The 17,876-nt window shown below is 40.6% G+C and overlaps 2 protein-coding genes across 2 annotated transcripts; both read left to right on the plus strand. All coding sequences in view use genetic code 11, as the record gives it.

Moving 5' to 3' along the window:
- Positions 1-630: 630 nt before the first annotated feature.
- Positions 631-6,791, plus strand: EGR_00903 (Serine/threonine-protein phosphatase 2A regulatory subunit B alpha isoform; the record flags this gene model as incomplete). The annotated part of the gene is made up of 9 exons (XM_024490152.1): positions 631-661; positions 1,035-1,109; positions 1,142-1,239; positions 1,566-1,725; positions 2,894-3,286; positions 4,082-4,246; positions 4,598-4,723; positions 5,013-5,148; positions 6,467-6,791. 9 exons carry the CDS (start codon positions 631-633, stop codon positions 6,789-6,791), a joined length of 1,509 nt encoding a protein of 502 aa, XP_024355555.1.
- Positions 6,792-6,802: 11 nt separating this feature from the next.
- On the plus strand, positions 6,803-17,739 carry EGR_00904 (hypothetical protein; the record flags this gene model as incomplete). The annotated part of the gene is made up of 11 exons (XM_024490153.1): positions 6,803-6,834; positions 7,283-7,442; positions 9,073-9,149; positions 10,115-10,208; positions 12,065-12,146; positions 14,190-14,219; positions 14,601-14,717; positions 14,784-14,848; positions 15,655-15,701; positions 16,990-17,122; positions 17,542-17,739. The coding sequence occupies 11 exons, from the start codon at positions 6,803-6,805 to the stop codon at positions 17,737-17,739; spliced, it is 1,035 nt and encodes a 344-aa protein (XP_024355556.1).
- Between the last annotated feature and the right edge of the window lie 137 nt (positions 17,740-17,876).

Genomic DNA, 17,876 nt, shown 5'->3' on the forward strand with positions numbered 1-17,876 from the left:
AACCGAGATATAAACCACTATCGTATTACATAAAGATAATCTTTTGCCTGGTTTGATCTAATCTGTCAGCAGCAACCTCAAGCGAAGCCTTCCGAGTCTATCCTGTATGAATAAGAGACCGTACAATTTAAACTGTTTAATTTTTATCATACAAACGTCTCAGGAAGCTAGAAGCACAAGTGAGACACCATTAACGCCTCTTGTATTAAAAGGCGTTTCTAAATGCTGGCGTTGTTAAAGGTACTGCTCCTTCTCACTTAAGCTACAATGCTCTTTTTTGTTGCAACTTTTACTTTTAACCTTAGGGCACTTATTGAGAGAAAATGTTAACAAAAAGCACTAATAACAAATTGTATCTCTTTTTCCCAGGTAAATAGGCTCAGGTACCTAGTTTCAAGACTACTGTTTAACTTAAAATAAAATTGCTAACTAGGCATGAAAATAATTTTGCTTCGGTTGTTGAACTTTTGGCAGTAGATTACTGTTATCGTTTGTGGTTTTTATCGCTTGATAACTAAGCACAGTTTCGACCAAGTTTCTCAACGAATCAGAAGTAGACGTTCAACGTTTCGATTTGGTAAAAGGGCCGTGCGTACTGAGGTCGTCTCATTGTTTTGGCCGTGAATAATCATGAACGGTGTGTCGCCCATTCCTATGGAAGGTAGATTGATTCGTCCCTAGATTCAAAATGTGTCAAGTTTGTGGGCTTGCTGTTGAAGTGTTTTCAAGTTTCTTTAAGGTTCCAAGGTGACAACAATTGTTTTTTTGTTTCATTAGCACATTATGGCGTTTCTTCTGCTGGTTTGATGCCACTTTTTTGGTTTTTTTTATGGAATATGTTGCGGTCCAAGGTGATTTCCCGCTAACACTCGCTTACCAATATATTTTGTCTTACTATTTTTGTGTCGTGGTTTCCTGGATGGATTATAAAATAATTTGTTTATTTTGAGAGCATCAAAATCTTCTTGAAACGAATACCCTGATTTTATGTGTCTTCTCTTGGGATGATGTTTAAATGCGTTTGCTCTTTGAAGAAGACATGCCGAAAACGGATCTCATGTGGAAATACGATGACATCAAGCTTAACTGCATTGACCCTAGTATAGAAGGTAAGTCTCTGTAGTGCTTCTCGAGAATTTAGGTGAGTATATGTCCTGTGTACAATTTGACGGTGGTGGAAATTTTCTGGCCGTTGGCGACAGAGGCGGAAAAATCAACGTGTTTAGGACAACTACTCAGGTGCTTTCTTTGAATTTCGATATTCCATTTATCTATCGTAAAATAATGCCCCATGCTACCACCCATGTTTTCTAGCTGAACGCCTTTACAGAGTCTGTATACACTGGTCTATTTTAAGTTTCTTTCCATCCATTATTCTAATCTGTTTCCCCGTTGGTTGCATCCCATTATATTTAAAGCTGATCCGTTTTACAAGTTAAATAAGTGTGTATGCTTGTGTCCCCATCAGTTTGTTTGTTCTTGCATCCTAGGCCAGAATGTATATTATGTGGTCTAAACTGTGCCATAAATAAGGCTTTTTCTTTTAGTATCTGTTTAATTTTAAGGCCCAAATATACGAAACTCCTCGTTACGAGCTCTACTGCAGTTTTACAAGCCACGAATCAGAATTTGATTATCTTAAGTCTCTTGAAATCGAAGAAAAGATCAATAAGATCCGTTGGTTGCCCCAGCAAAACTCGTCAAGACACTTACTTTCCACAAACGGTAAGTTAGTGTCTACATTTTCGCTTACATTTTCTCTGTTTAACTTGGCTCTGCCAGATAACTCTCTGATTATTTTGATTCATTAAAGTAATTGGCACAGGCTGTCCCATTTGCTCTTCGGTCCCAGTTTTTAAAACCGTGTCTTCTATTAATATGATAAAGAGCAGTTGCTCGCTCACGACTTCAATTACGGCTCCTAACCCACATTCGGTTTGCGTATGCTTTTCAGCGTATCCATATATTAGTTTAGTTAGCATTTACGCCAATTTTGCTTTGCGCTTCAGGGGCTGCATTTATTCGGGTCTTGATACCACAGTTGCTACCGTTTGCTATCTTACTATTTCGACAGTAGCATTATTCTTGTATTGGTTACACCTCGAGGTTCCCATCCCTTCAATATTTGTGGTAGTTCACTGTTAATGTTTTATTTTGTACCAATATTTCGCCTATTAGATACGGAAAATAAGCTCTGCATTATTCCTCAGAATGCATGTTATTGTGCTTTTATGGGACGTTCTTTTGGCAGTATTCTGATTTATTTTTCATGTTTTCTCTCTAAAGATGCTTTACTTTAATTGCTTCACCTTGGGATCTCTTATTCATAATCGAAGGTTCATTGCTACTCCATTTGCGATTGATTTGCGTATCTAGGTCGTGCCGATCTTTATTTATTTTTCAAGTTTATTAAAAACTTGATAGTGACTGCTTATTTTTTTCCGCTCAGTTACTTCATGATGAACCGTTTGAATTCCAATCCATTCCAACTAGATACAATGATTTCTTTAATCTTATCTGTGCTGGTCGGCAGTTGGCTTTGAATGTGTTCATTAATTTATAAATGTACTTAAACGATGAAAACGCTATAATTTCCCAATCCGTATTGTAAATTATATCTGTTAACTGTACTTTTCGTTATCTCTTTCCTTAACACGTTCATTTTCACAGCTATAATATAAATTGGTGGACAGGTAGGCACATAAGAAATAGTACGACTTCGCGATCGGTATTGTCTCTGTCTTCTATTTGACGAAGTTCTAGTTGCGTATTTCATTAGCGCGCTCATTTGCATCACTAGACTGCAAATCACAGAACAGTTATGCATAAAAGTAGCTTCAATTGAGTTGAAGCTTCCTTATCAGCGTCCCTTTTCCTGTATGCGCGTATGCAGATAAGACTATCAAGTTGTGGCGACTTTCGGAGCGCCCAAAGCAGGCGACAGGATACAACATACGGCGGTCGGCGGCTCGTACTCCCTCAGAAGTCGGTTTTGGCGAGGCAGAGGATAGGGAAGAGGTAAAGGGAGAAATTGGAGGCGGCACACCGAGAAAAGGTCTCAATGGAGGTACTAGTGCCAAGGTACACAACGCTGGCGATCTCCGAGTGCCGCGATATGAACGCCGCACGGACCTCTTTGTCGCTGCCCAGCCTCGACGTATCTTCGCCAACGCACATGCCTATCACATCAACTCCATCTCCGTTAACTCCGACCAAGAGACCTTCCTCTCCGCTGACGACCTACGCATTAACTTATGGAACCTCAGCGTTACCAACCAGTCTTTCAGTAAGCCCACGACGTTATTCATATCAAAATGCTATTACTACCAGGATTAATTTTATTACATACAACATTGAAATTCATTTGTAAAAATTATTGCACGCATCTCCAAGGTGCTTATCAGTAAAGCCAGTGTCCGCATGTTTTTAGTTCCCAGAATCTCTGCTTGTTTTGAAATAACTTGAAACCTCTTGTGAATTTAACTTTATTGAAACATTCGACCAAAGGCTAAACCCAGTGGAAGACGGTAACGGAAGAAGTGGGAAAACAAAGTGGTCCGATTGATTAAAAAGGGTGTTTCAGGCTGGATGTTTGGAAACATCAGTTATTGCTGTCTCTGAAGTTTACAAGTGACTTTTACAATAATCTGAATTTGAAATAAAGGAACGACTCCGTCAATACAAAACCTTTTATGTACGCAAATACTCATGGAATAAATACTAATGGGTTCACTTTGTAAGTACTCAATTTTAGTTGAAACATTCTTTTGCTTTTTGATCTCGGTAATGAAGTTGGATGTTTGAAGCCATTTTAAGGCGCGTTTTGAAGAACGAAATATGTTTTTAAGTTTGCACTATACCTGGACAGTATTAGTTTAAAAGAAATTTGCCTAATTTTTTAATCATATTTAAGTTTGTTGATTTCTGCATTACTACCCTCACTCCAGTGCGGCCTACAGAAATTTGGTCGCTAACTTGGTCAAAAAGTTTCTTTAACCTGTTTTTTTCCCAAAATTAATCTGTGGTTTTAGAAATTAATGGTTTTTTATTTTTAAAAGATATTTCTTTTTCCTTTGTGCAGCTATAGTTGACATAAAGCCGGCGAACATGGAGGAGTTGAGTGAGGTGATCACGGCGGCCGAATTCCATCCGACTAGTTGTTCCCTTTTCATGTACAGTAGCAGCAAAGGGGTCCTTCGGCTTTGTGACATGCGGCAGCAGGCCCTTTGTGACAGGTCTGCTCTCAGTGAGTTATGTCGTCACCTTGATCCTTTTTTCTCATTCCTAGTCGACTGACTGTGGGTGTTTTATCATTTAAACCTGTGTTTTAAATCTGGTCAAGAGTATGAAATCCAAAATCGGAAGATTTTGTCTTTGTACCTCAAAACTTATCAATATGCTATTACATTTCGACATTATAGATAGTATTAACATTTTATGTGCAGGATATCACTGTGCACTATGCAAACTTGGTGCTCTGATTTCTTCATAGTATCTTGCTTTCCATATCACGCGCAACTTACCGTGGTTACTCATGTCAATCTCTGCATGGTCGTTTTTTATCTAATTCGATGTTTGTACCCTAAAATTTCTCTAGCATTTCAAGAAGCGGATATTCCTGAAAATCGTGGTTTCTTCTCCGAAATCGTGAACAGTGTCACAGACTTGAAATTTAGCAATTCTAGTCGTTATGTCCTCAGCAGGGACTATTTAACCCTCAAAGGTGAATATTTTTATCATGAATGCCATTGTTAACGTTTAAGTGCGTTTTTCCGTTGGGTTTATGTGCAGTTGCAACTATCTCAACAACTTGTTACAAATTTTAGAACTAAACTGGGACTTTTCTTGCTCAAGGTGTAGCTTCTATTATTTTTCATGTTCTGTCAGCTTAGACAGTGCATTTGGAGCTGCATGCCTCTTTGACTCTTTTGCATTCTGTCACAAAATACATCCTCAAGGAGCAGTTTTTGTTTACTCAAACGTTTGTGGTGTCATCTCTTTGAAAATTTCAGTGTGGGACATGAACATGGCGACCGGGCCGGTGGAGGTTTACCACGTGCATGATCATTTCAGGAGCAAATTTGTTGCTCTCTACGAAAACGACTGCATCTTTGATAAATTCGAATGTGCCTGGTCTCCGGATAATAAGTATGTTAATCTTGAGCACTAGCAATTCTATTTACCATCATGTCTCGCATAGGATCCAAACTAACGCTGATGTTTCTGTAATTTATTATAGATTCGCCGATTTTCACCTTTGAAGTTGAGGTTTTGAAAATGTGCCATCTGAACTGCACGCGTCTTTTTAATCGACTTATACAAACTAAAGCCATTGTATTCGTTTGTAGGCAAATGTTCCTGTCGTAAGTAGTACTATTTACACCTAAGATTTCTGGAATTTGATGCTGGTTAAACAGAGAGTGCGTATTAAGTTCTGCTTCATGATGGAATCACGGCTGCCTTCCTTGGCAGTGATAATACCTTATGAGATCTACATCATAGTGTATTATTTAATGCCTCAAATCGTCTGCGCTTACTGGTCTAAAAGACTATTACGATTTCGAACATTACTAACTGTGCCAGTTTGACACCACTAATTTTTCTTGAATGTTTTTGTGCTTGACAGGAGGTTTGCAAATCGTTCTTAGCTTCGTTACAATTAATGAAATGTGGGGCTAAACTTTTGATGTTTGAACGGCTTATCAAGCAGGTATTAACTAGAAGATGAGGTAAATTCACAAAATTGCCGAATTTAGTAAGACTTACTAGATTACTTCTCGCCCTGTTTGGTACAGCATTCTTCGTATTAATTTCATTCGGCTAACCCAAAATTTAGCTGGTAATTGTTTCACGGTGCTTGCGTGAAGTTATTTGTGGATAATAATCGTGTCACTGCATATAAAACTGGTAAAACTGAATAGTGGTTCTGTTAAAAGCGCCTTAATTGGTAAGTATTTGGCTTTTGATGGATGATCATCTCTACTAATGTTTGAGGTCGCAGTGTAGTGTCTTGGGACGATTATTGTTGTATTAGCCGCTTTACTTCATTAATGTGTATCACAGATGTCTGCCAATTAAACTGTGTAAAGATATGGTTCGAATGTTTTACATCATTTATGTGAACATTACTGAATTTTTCTGGACATAATATGCCCGCTTTTGATGCTCTTCTCATTCGGCAAACGTGACTACACATGCCTCTTTCATCGAATATGAGGCAGCTTAGTTGTGTTCTCCTTTTTCCGGCTATTGATTGCTATTTTCTTTTGAAAATAAACGGAATAAATCTATAGGCTTTTGTCCGTTTTGAAGGCACCTTGAATGTACCGCTTTCTATTACTTCAACTCTTAGCGTCATTAAAACAAGGGGCACACATAAATACCACTTATCATTTAGTGAATTTCTGCATTACTTTACACATTAATTGTAATAATTAGCTTGATTAACTTTGCTATTCCATTTCAGCTACCTCCTGACAGGATCCTACAATAACCTTTTCCGGGTGTTTGATCGATCATCAGGCAGGGGCGTTTTGACGGAGGCAGAAGCAAATGCAAATGGGGGCCCCTCAAGTGTTCCAAAGGGATCTCTGCGCACTCGAGAAGTCACCTGTGACCCCGTGGCGATCACCTCCGACCAGATCAGCGTCGACTCGATCGACTTCACCAAGAAACTGCTTCACCTGGCCTGGCATCCCAGTATGCCCCGTGTGGCGTTGGCCAGCAATGAAACTCTCTTTCTGGTCTCTACACAACAAGAACAGCAGCATCAGCAGTCTGACTCGAGTTGAGACATTAGCACATGAAAGGCACATATTTTGTTTATCGAGATTCGTCCATTTGTACACTAGTGGTCCCTTTCCTTCCCCTTCTATCCTCTGCCTCTTTTCCACACTTTGGCTCTGCGTATATGCATGTGCTTGGACATTCCATTTTCGCGGTTGCCGTCTTGCTCAAATGCCTTTGTGGAAATTCTGCGGTCCTCTTACTTCGCCCTCCTCCCTCCCGCCCCATTCTTTATATACACGCATGGTTTTACGTACTACCGTAATACGTACCTCAAGTAAAGACGTTGGTACAAAGACATCGTTACTTTTGTGCATTAGGGAGATTCGAAATCATTCTGTCAACGCTTTTGCTACCGGCGTTACGCACATGTTACGTTTTCTTAATCAACTTTTGATGACTGGTCGCAAACGGCTTGGTTGAATTTAAGACATTTAAAGATGAAGTGGTGTGTCCTCGACGTAGGAATACATATTTTTTCGGTTTTTTTGAACAGGATAACTGAGCTGTGCGTTCTGTCTGTGGCTGTCGATTTTACTCAAAGATTTTGGTTGTGGGCTTGCGAGCAACATTTATGTATAACTTTTGGGTTTGCCATTGTGATTTGCCGGCTGGGGTCCATTCTCCCACCGTTTGTTCCTCAAATTGATATGTTTGTAAGGTGTATTTTGTAATCGATGTCACCCGTTAGTAAAAGATCTCTCAAAAGGAGGTATATTTTAAGATATCAGCCCGTCAAATGACCAAATGGACGTCCCCTTAGGCGAGAATTTTTATGGCTCCACTATTGGTCTTTGTTTTGATGTTTGTTTTTATATGACAAACTGGTCAAAATTGCTTTCCGAAACTTCGTGGCGTAATTTCATTTGCCCGTCAAATGAAACATGAATGACGCCTATGAACTGCAAGAGGAGTCGCTTTTACAGTCCTGATTGTCTAAAGGTTTTATGCATCATGGATCAAGAGCTAGGGCAAGCATACTGGGATAAAATGCTTCTATCCGGGTAGTCATTAAATCGTTTCACTTTCGGTGGTTCCAGTAGGCATGGGTAAAGATATCTTCACTACTTTGTAGATATCGATGCTTACGCACGTGTGTAAGAGGTACAACCATCGTCTGCTAACACAAAACTAAAACCGCCATAATTAGGCGGCCAGCTGTAGCGCCCCCAGACTCCACTAGGGACGAAAAAGAATTCTCGGGCGGAATATGTATATTCGACATGCAGTAGGGCTTGAGGCTACTGGCATAGCCCTAGGGCCGGCTTGCTCAGCCGTACAATAGCAGAGATTTAAATTGGCTCCTTTACCAAAGCCGAGATTTAAATAAATAACCATCCGCCCTGGAAATCCCTTTGGTCCAACTCCGAGTCAACCATTACAACGCAATCGGTGCTGTAAAAAACACCTACGAGCCAGTTGTGCTAGACATCGAATATGCGTGTAAATCAGGGGCTATTTAACTGCAATATTACTGATTCCTCATGGCAATTCTACTGCATCTGCAGTTTCCTTCTGCATGGAAACTGGGCTCGGGGAAGTGGGAATGTGTCGATCATCATGCGTGTCCATAGCTAGTCCTAGCAACCGACCTAAAAGCAAGGTCATGTAACAATGGATGGGTTTTAACATAGTTACGTGAAAATAGGGTTTCGCTTCCCCTCCTTCCTCGCCACAGAGGAGCTGCCTAGCCATATTTATTTGGGTTCTACCCAGATAGTAGAGAAGGGGAAGAGGTGTCGCATAACTTTTCCGAATAGTTCACGGCTGGCATCGTTCCGATTGCTAATAGCTTTTCTCCAGACCAAGGAACTAAGGCAGTTGTCAAAGGTGAACGTCATTTTCACCCCTTCTGTTGGGAGTTATCACTTCTCCTGCCCCAACGGTAGAAATTAGGATAGGTGGCCTCTAAGACCAGGTTCCCTAGCCACTGCCACAAATGTAATGCTTAAGACTTCCCTGAAAAACAAAAAATGATAATATAAGGGAAGAATAAATATAGTCCATTCACAAAAGGGATCCTGGCTACCGGCATGGGCCGATCAACCCAAACGGTGGGGGTATAATTGCGGCCACTTCACAAAAACTGAGAGTTAAACATCCAACGTGTTACAAATATATCCCACGTTAGATTTTGCAATTACTTAGCAAAATTGCTCACATTCCTCCACCTTTTTTACTGCTTCAGCACTTATTTTAAGTGGGGTCAAAGACACTAAGGGATGTTAGAAGAGACAAGTTGAAGCACTTGATAACTAGCAATGACAACTTTTATTGCTGAGCTAGGATTTCTTTGTGGTAGTCACAAATGTAATTTCACATTTCCGTCTTTTAAATCTGACCATAGAGAATAGCACCATTCCGTAATGTCGATTACTGAGCCCCACAACTGTAATTCATGACAAAGAAATGCACTCAGATTTTGTCATGCTTCAACCTTATTTAGGTGTTTAGGAATTAGTCCGGTGGTTTCGTTGAATTCAATTTTGTCATATCCCAAAGTTTTGGTGAAGCAAAATCCTAAACTTTATGCACTTTTAAGGGACTGCTGCTATTTTAAATCCTTATTGTTCTTCGGGTTTTAGACTAGCATTTGAGGAAAACATTGCTTAAGCACCTCGTTTTTGCGTGGATGAGCAATGTGTAAATATATTTCCCGTAACAGTATTGTACTCATTCTCAAATGCGGTGCGGGAGAATTGTTTTAAACATTTTCATGTACTGTGGTCTTCTAATTCGATTTTGCCCGTAAATAAATCTTAAAGAAGTACGAACGGGTATTCATCCCGTTTTTAAGAAACGATACTTTGCACCATTGCTCTCATCATTACTTCAATTTCACTTCATTTTCTGGGTCATTTTTTGAGCAACCCGGCTTATTCTGACCATGAGTCGTGCAAATCTTATTTGATTTTCTTTGTGATATCTGGACTCACGGGGAAATTTGTTAGTTATCATTTTAATTGCTACCCCCTGTAATGTGAATTCAGTTTTGATTTAGCATCTATTGGCTGCTAAATCAAACCTCTGGCACCAGTGCTTAAAGATTAATGGCAGGAACTTAGTCGTGCATCCAGCCCATAATGCCGGAATTCCGAGAGTGCGGCACGGGCGGACTGCTTGCATATACATATGCAGCGAAGCAGATGTCCGCTTTCCAGTGAACAACAATTGCCCAACCTTGTTTACGTGTTCCTCCCTATCCCACATAATGGTTTGCCTGAGCTTGCGGCGAAGAAATTTAATGCGACTCCTTTAAATGCTGGTATAATCCCCCGAAGCTAAAAATGACATCGAAAAGCGCCTTCTCTGTGTGAGTTGCAAATAGGCCTATAAAGTCACAACTCCGAACAATATTAGATCTCCGAGGTTATCCCATGTGCATAAACACCGTCTTAGATTTTGTTAATCAAATGAATAGGGTATGCCAACAGTAGGAAACCTTACTTATTCACTCCGAACTATTTTAAAGGCAAAACTGTAACTACAGGTGCCCTCGCCTTGTAATTACAGTAGTGATACTTTGATTTCTGGGGGTTTTATCAATTTGGATACTTTGTAACTTAAGGTAATAACATTCACTTCGCCAATTGGGAAATTAGCCACGTTAAGTGACTCGATTTTGAGCCGTTTAGGCACTGCTTTTGCACGCCCCCGTAACCTTTAGTCCCAGCTAGTCGTGATCCAATGTCTCCTCAATACTTATGATATTATAGCAAATGAGCGTCCTCTCGTTTCATATTTGTCACAAAAGACTAGTCACGAAAAGTACTCCTTCTTCGAAAGGTCTATCCTTGAATCGATTCTATTTTGTGAGTCTTAAAAGAAAACTAGTTAAACCAACTACTCCTTGTTAAAGCTCGAAATCTGGGCATATTTTCTTAAAATATCAACCTTAAGTATGGAGGTACTCCTAGATACCAATAGGCGTTTGCCAAAACGAAAAGAGAAAATAGGAAAATAAAGAGTTGGGACTACATTTGGGAACTCCTGCAAAGTCCGGTGCCCCATGTGTGGAGTTCTAATAATATGCCTTCCTACGATTTCGTGGGCTTCGATAGGAAGATTATTTGCTCTCACGCACGCTGACCACAGCTGGACCTCTTTCTTCACGTTCAAATGCATCGAAGATCCTATCATCAGAACTAACAGTTGCGGTAAAAATGGGTGAACCCTTTATAGGGTTCTCAAACCACTTCCAAAGTAGCTGCATAAACTCTAAATACGAGTTAAGTGCGTTCCGTGCGGCAAACTATTAGTTCATTTGTTTTTACAACTGTTTACCTTAAGAACTTTCATTTATGCACATGAGTTTGGATCCTATCGTGCTCCCAACCACAGCAATCGGGAGGCAAAAAACCTCATTACAGATGTCTCATCTATCGATAAGGCTGGATAAGCTTGGAATATATCTTGCGGAAGCGTGCCTGCGAGCTGCCTACAGAAGCAAAAATGTAGCTCCATTGCTACATATCTATAGTGCTTTGGCTAGCCTTGTCTTATAGTGATTATTAGTACATTTAAAATCAATCTGTGTGTGACATTGGTCAATCAAGGAGGCGAACAGGAGAGCAAGTTTCGAGAGGCTCTAGGGTGTTCGAAAGGTAGCTATGAAAAGAAATCCCTAAAGAATTGAAACAGACTTCTCCCCCGGCAACTTCACTGTCGCTGATGAACGTCACCGGATTAGGATTTGTTTAAAAAAGTGAACAGCACTTAAACTTGGTGACAATAAAGACAAGGAATTACGCACATTCGTTAAAGAACACTATGTTGTCGCAAAGTATGCACCGAAATAAGAAAAGGAACATTCAAAATCACCAACCTTTGCCATTTGCATAGCCAGTTATACGAACCCTACATACATTAATTCATTCACACTGCTCTTCAGGTCTTTCTGTGTAGTGTGTTCAATAAAAGTACCGAGTCGAAATCGTCATGTATAATATCTTTAAAGCAAAGCTTTAAGGTCGCCAAAAATTATGAATCGAGAAAGGCTATTTGTTACAATAATTGAATGCATTGGCCTCCCAAAATACTCATTTAAATTATTATTGGAATCATTTTAGCATTCTGGGTACCTCCACTTCCCATTGCCTTTACATTTACATTTCCTGTAAACTTCATTACATTACAGGTCTTTCTTTCGTCGAGGTATGGAGAAACCCTTTTTTTATGAGGCAAACAAGTCTATTTCGTGATCATTAGTACACCCGTAAGGTAAGGCGGAAGAGAAGCCTTCACTGTTGCGTAGTTTTCTTTTTTCCGCATTATCAAGGACTTAAAAATTCTATGCATTTTGTCCCATCGTTTCGCCAATTATCAAACATTCAACACCAATAAGCTTGTAATAAACCATCGTAACAGTTGGCAGCTGCCTCCAAGGGCATGGATCACGTTGACTACCACTGGGTTCAGACGACCATTCATCTGCTCGGATGGGTGATGGATCCATGCGAGCAGACAGATCGCCTTGTCACTCCCTCATCTTCCCCGCTGTTCTGTCTTCTAGTACAAACTCCACTCATGGGAAAGACACGTGACTGTATTGACCTCAATCGTCAGAGTAATCTCTAGCCCCTGTAATGACACGATGGTGGCGGCCTTCACATCAAAGGTCTATGGCAGATACATGATGGATACTGCGCGGACTTCAGTATCATTACCCATAGTGGACTTGGTCACTTCTATTAAATGTCTAATCCCATCATCCAAATAAACGTACTTTGCGTTGATTGAAATTCAACCCAGCTAAGTTTAAGAAAAAGTCTCCCTGCATGCTCTACCTCGACTTATTGAAGCTTAGTTCGGCATGAATGCTCACCTTCCTATGCTGATCTGTACCTGACCTGGAAGGTGTAGGATTCGTGCTAGGACTGATGTGTGCCCGCGAGATGAAATTGACCCATCTGATTCAGTCAACAGATTATGCAAATGTTGGAAATTTAATTCCAGTGTTTTATTAGGTGACTCAGACCTTAACCGCTAATTTTATTGAGTCAAAACAGGAACGAAGCAAAAGTGGGCACGTGGTCTGCTGATCTTAGTCACGTGTCCACTGTGGCAGAATCGTCAATGCCTACTAGAATCCTGTATGATCCTCTGGTGCATCAAGGTGAACCACAAAAGGTGCAGCCGTGAGAACACAAGTTTACATTGCACGCGAGTGGACAAGAGTGTGAGGAGCCTGCGCACGGTCTGCCCAGGCAACTGATGCATGATCAATTAAACCACCTCACTTTAGCAAATGTGATAACGCTCCTATCCCCATCAGTAGTAAGTATACTTCCCCTTTACGATCTTTTTTGATGAGACAAGAAAGTAGCGGACTCAACCTAGTTTCTACTTTCATGACCCAAAAGTTACTCGGTACGGTATCATGCTTCCCCGTCTTTATAAAGTCCCTTTTCAGGATCGAATCTCGCACCCGATCAGAAGCAGTGGCAGTGCCTTCTAGCTCACATGGGGCATTCGTGCTATTTTATAAGATAAAAACCTAAAAAATGATACCAAGTTCTTCATTCCCTTTCAACTCTGTCTCGCCCCGACTTCTTCAATACTTGGCTAATGTAAGTACAGAAATCTTGAGATTTGGCTTGGTTTTTAAGACATTGCAGACAGTCGACATTTCCGACACCTCGTCAGCTGCATGACTCAGACCACAACCTCCATTTTTGGACAAGTGACAATTTTGCGCTCGTCACTCCCATGTCCAAATGTGCAGAGTAATTTTAATCCCCATACCACAAACTCTTCCCGAAAAAAATGTTAAACGGTATAAAATAATATCTTGAAATCTGATAGGTGGGTGAGGTATAGATTGGAAGGTAGACTAGAAGCGCCGTTCGTAGAGCTGCTCAAATGTGTAGCCACAGGTCCTAGCAACGAGGTAGTATACACTGCCGTACAGGGCTCCAAAGCCGAGGCCAACGACCGATCCCACCAACGCCGGCACGGGACCGCGGGGGAGACAAAATACGGCAAGTGTGGCGCCTGAAATCCAGTAAAAAACCCAAGTCATTTCGTTCGAACCTCTTACATAAAAAATGAGATTAGAGTAAACGACAGATTAAAGCGTTTGAATTTCTTAAATGACCTCCAAGCTAGTTGGGCAAAATAAGGCCGAAATAGTTTAGCGGAACACAATGCCAATTTTACAATAGACTACTTCTTTCTCTATAAAATAATTTTACGGCAAATTATGTTTATTGAATGACGTCTCAGCACTTTGATCGGTATGCTAAAAATAGTCGAAGATCAAACATTAAGGAAGAGTAGAATCCGAAAAACTATTGGTGGAAATTTATTACAATCGGAAGAAATGGGTTGGAACGAAGTAGTTTCAGTAAACACTTTCGATGCACTTCGACTGAGGTAGCCGTGATTTGCTTATAAATATTTAGGTACTGATTGGACTGTTGAAGTTGCCAAAAGTAAGCAATTTCACTTAAAAGTTCACACAATCACGAAAAATAGTGTTAAAATCATACTGAAGCATGCGCCATGCTCCCAGAAACTCGTTCTTCCTCGGTAAGCAGACACTAAGAAGGGGAGATACCTGAAAAGTGTGGTGCACAAAGTTAGTCAACATCAACGCGTAGTTCGAAGAGGACTGCACCGACAACCAGATAACTCACAAAAAACCTGCAGTGAGGAAGCAGGACTTGATGCCAACGCCGACGGCTAATTTTGTCGCAGTCCACATCACGTGATCGAAGGCCTGGCGCTAAGGTGAAATGAAGAATATAACAGCGACCTTTCAATGAGGTTGCCATTCTGTACGATAAGAATGTAACGCATAGTTCTAGCATTAGCTAATAGTGTTTTGTGGGTTGATAAAGCTATGGTTTGTTCTGGACTGGAAGAGTTTGGAGAGGGTGAGATAGCTCCTGAAAAATCACATTTAATTAAAGCTGAAATTTCAGCAGATAGTATGCTAATAGATGTTGCCTTTGTTTACCGTAGACTATGATCAAACCGTGAAAAATCCATTCAAGGATCATGTTTTGGTAAAAAATATGTAACGGAACCTTTTGATGACAATAATTCATCGCATTACAAAGTACGACGGTATATTACCAGCAAATGCTTTAAAATATATGGTGAAAGGCGAAATGCTTAAATGCTGTAGTTATCACAGGACGTAAAGATGACGACCTTTGAAAGTCTGTGAAGACCGCAGCAAGGCGCAATGTTTGAAGGCAAAGTGCGAAAACTAGACAAAATGGATAATACAGAACTTCGTGCGTTCCGCCTAACCTTAGAAGCAGCAAACCTACTTTGGCCATTTCTCGTGTTCTCCAGAGGGTAAGTTGGTTACTTTTTGTGAATTCATTGCAAATTCCCGGCACGCATATACAGGAAGCGGTTGTTCCGGCCAAGAAGCCCGCGATGAAGGGCAGTCTCCTGAGACTCCGACTAACGGTGGCCAAATCGCTTTCATCCGAGTCTCTGCGGCGCAGTAAGGTCACTGAGCACGTTCATGACTTTCAAGCATCCATACATGGAGGCATGGGCTTTGCACACCTCCAAATTTATTAGCCGAATGGAACAACGAGATGACCTATCTACCAGGTTAGATGGGTAGCTATCAAGATAATTGTGCAAGATCATTAAGGAGCCAAATAATAGACGCTTAAATTCCCCGTTAGTAGCATAACTCCAGATTTGGCCTGCAACAATTTACGCCGTTAATTAACCCTACTTCTAGCATCAAATATAACGTACAACTGCAAAACATAGGATTTTCACTGGAACTACAGCAGTTATCAGCTTCCATGTAACAAAGCGGCTTTACATTAGACAAAGATAATCGCAGTTCATACTTTCGATTTGGTTCCGAAGATATTTACTTCATTATCAGTTTAGCTAGAAGTGAAAAACAATGCAATACCTTTTAAAACTCAAACTTTTGGGTAAATTATGCCTCAAAACCGTATTGTATTTTCGATTATTACATAAAAATAACAGCTTAGTTGCAATAGCTTTAAAAGGACCGCAGTTTGTCAAGAAACGGAAAAAGCAAAAGTGCAAATCCTCCAAGTCGGTCAGATATACAAATCAAACTTTAGACCTCGAAATGCACATACACACACACACACATTTCAAACAACATCAATCACGAAGGATGATTGACCTCGATAGGCACGCGATTTAACTGCGGAGTAGACATCAGGACTGGGAGAGTTTCACTTACTGAATCCAGATAGTGTCGATTATCCGAAACATCGGCGTGTCTCGGCGACCATAGCGACTGAAGAGGAGTGTAGCTCCATCCAGCATGGGAGGAGCGAAGGCGGGTCCCCCTTTGCTGCCGCCGGCGCCGCATTTGCCTGTCAGCATTTCGTCGCGGTAGCTCAGGCTCGAGTCAATATCCTCTGGAGTCTGTCCCAGCACCTCCTGGTCCTGGTCGCTCAGAGCATCTGTTGCCATGGCGCTGCGTGGGAAAGAAGCACAGGAGGTAAAAACTTTAATGGGACTTAGAAATGGGAGATACACATCTAACACCAGCTTCCATCGGGAATGAAATGCACCACAACATCCACAGCCAAATCAGCGCCATGAGTTGGGAACTACTGCAACAGGTAAATTAAATGTGTATAGACGCTACTTTGATTTGAATGACATTTTAAAAATTCTCGAGTGGTCATTCACTAGAGCTACTTTATGGCACTTGCATTCTTAGCGCAAATATTCTTATAAAGACAAAGAATATCTAGCTACCTTTTGGGTGAACGTCAATACACCATTTTTTTATTCTACAGGTTCACTATTCGTACTCATGTACGCCATTTCAGTCTTATTCGATAATTCACTCCCCACCACACTTAGCCGAGAGTCCACAATTCATGATGGCAGCAAAGTACCTCTCTTACAGCAAAGATGACCTGATATTGAGCGATAAATGCCTAAAGTTGACTGCGGGTTTCCAACACGAGAGCATGGGTCATAAACTACATACTAAGCCCAAGGTTAAATTTGCTACATCATTGAGGATAGCGCAAATTCTAGGCCAATTAATCAACGGTTGAAATTACTGAGCTCGAACTTACACACTAATGAGATACTTTTTTGAGGAAATGCGGATTTAACCTCCATGAAACTGCCTATAACTGGAAAGTGCAAGCAGAATGGGCCTTCTAGGAATAATAGACGACCGAGAGTGATTAAATTTCACATTTCCAATTGAAAATTATCACAAAGCACAGTTAGTACCAACAGAATCATTCACGTTACTTCACCAGCACGAAAGGTAGGTATCCCTATTATTTACTTGAATCAATGTATTTCCCTCCAAAGGAAATATGTATTAAAGTCTACAAACAGAACCGAAATAGTACGTCGATGTTCTGACACCGACCTGTTACTGTTTATGGGAACCCAAAAAGAGGAATTTAAAGCATGATGAAACGGTGTAACAACCCCTCTGAAGGTCAATGTCAGCAGTCTTCTCCGATCAAAGCATTGCAAAATTCGGCAAATTTTCACCTAAGGGCAATTGATTAATGCTTGCACTACATACTTCTATCTGCTGTAAACAAAGTACTGACAAAAGGCGATTAGCATTTTTCGAGGTCTGTTGGGTACTCGTGTCTATAAGCGGAATCGGATGTAAGTCGGATCGCACTATCCTGCAGAAAGATCAGTCTTATTGTAAAATTCCGAGTCTGAATATCGGAAAGTGACATAGCAGCCCATACACGAGTTTAATATGAAAATTTAAAGGATTCAGAGAATTCCTTCTCCAAAATTTAGAAGAGCAAGTTTCGTCGTGAAGTAGATCTAAAGCGCCAATTAAATTATTCAAGTGGAATTAAAGACCCAAGGGTGTTACAAATACAGGCTATCAAAATAAAGGAGGAATTCCGATCACAATCACCAGTCATCAATTGCCTCGATGAGACTGGTACCACTAAAACAAAACAGATGGGCAAGACTATGCGACTACCATAGGCACGATCACGGAGAGGTCTATGGAAGCATGTACAGCATAGGTATAATACACAAAGCATTCCAAAATGAGGCATATCAATCCAAAATAAGTTTTATTATTCCAACTACATACTCAAGAAAATGTCAAAAAGCGAATA

The sequence above is a fragment of the Echinococcus granulosus genome, assembly GCF_000524195.1.
Source record: "Echinococcus granulosus chromosome Unknown EG_S00003, whole genome shotgun sequence".
NCBI lineage: Eukaryota > Metazoa > Platyhelminthes > Cestoda > Cyclophyllidea > Taeniidae > Echinococcus > Echinococcus granulosus.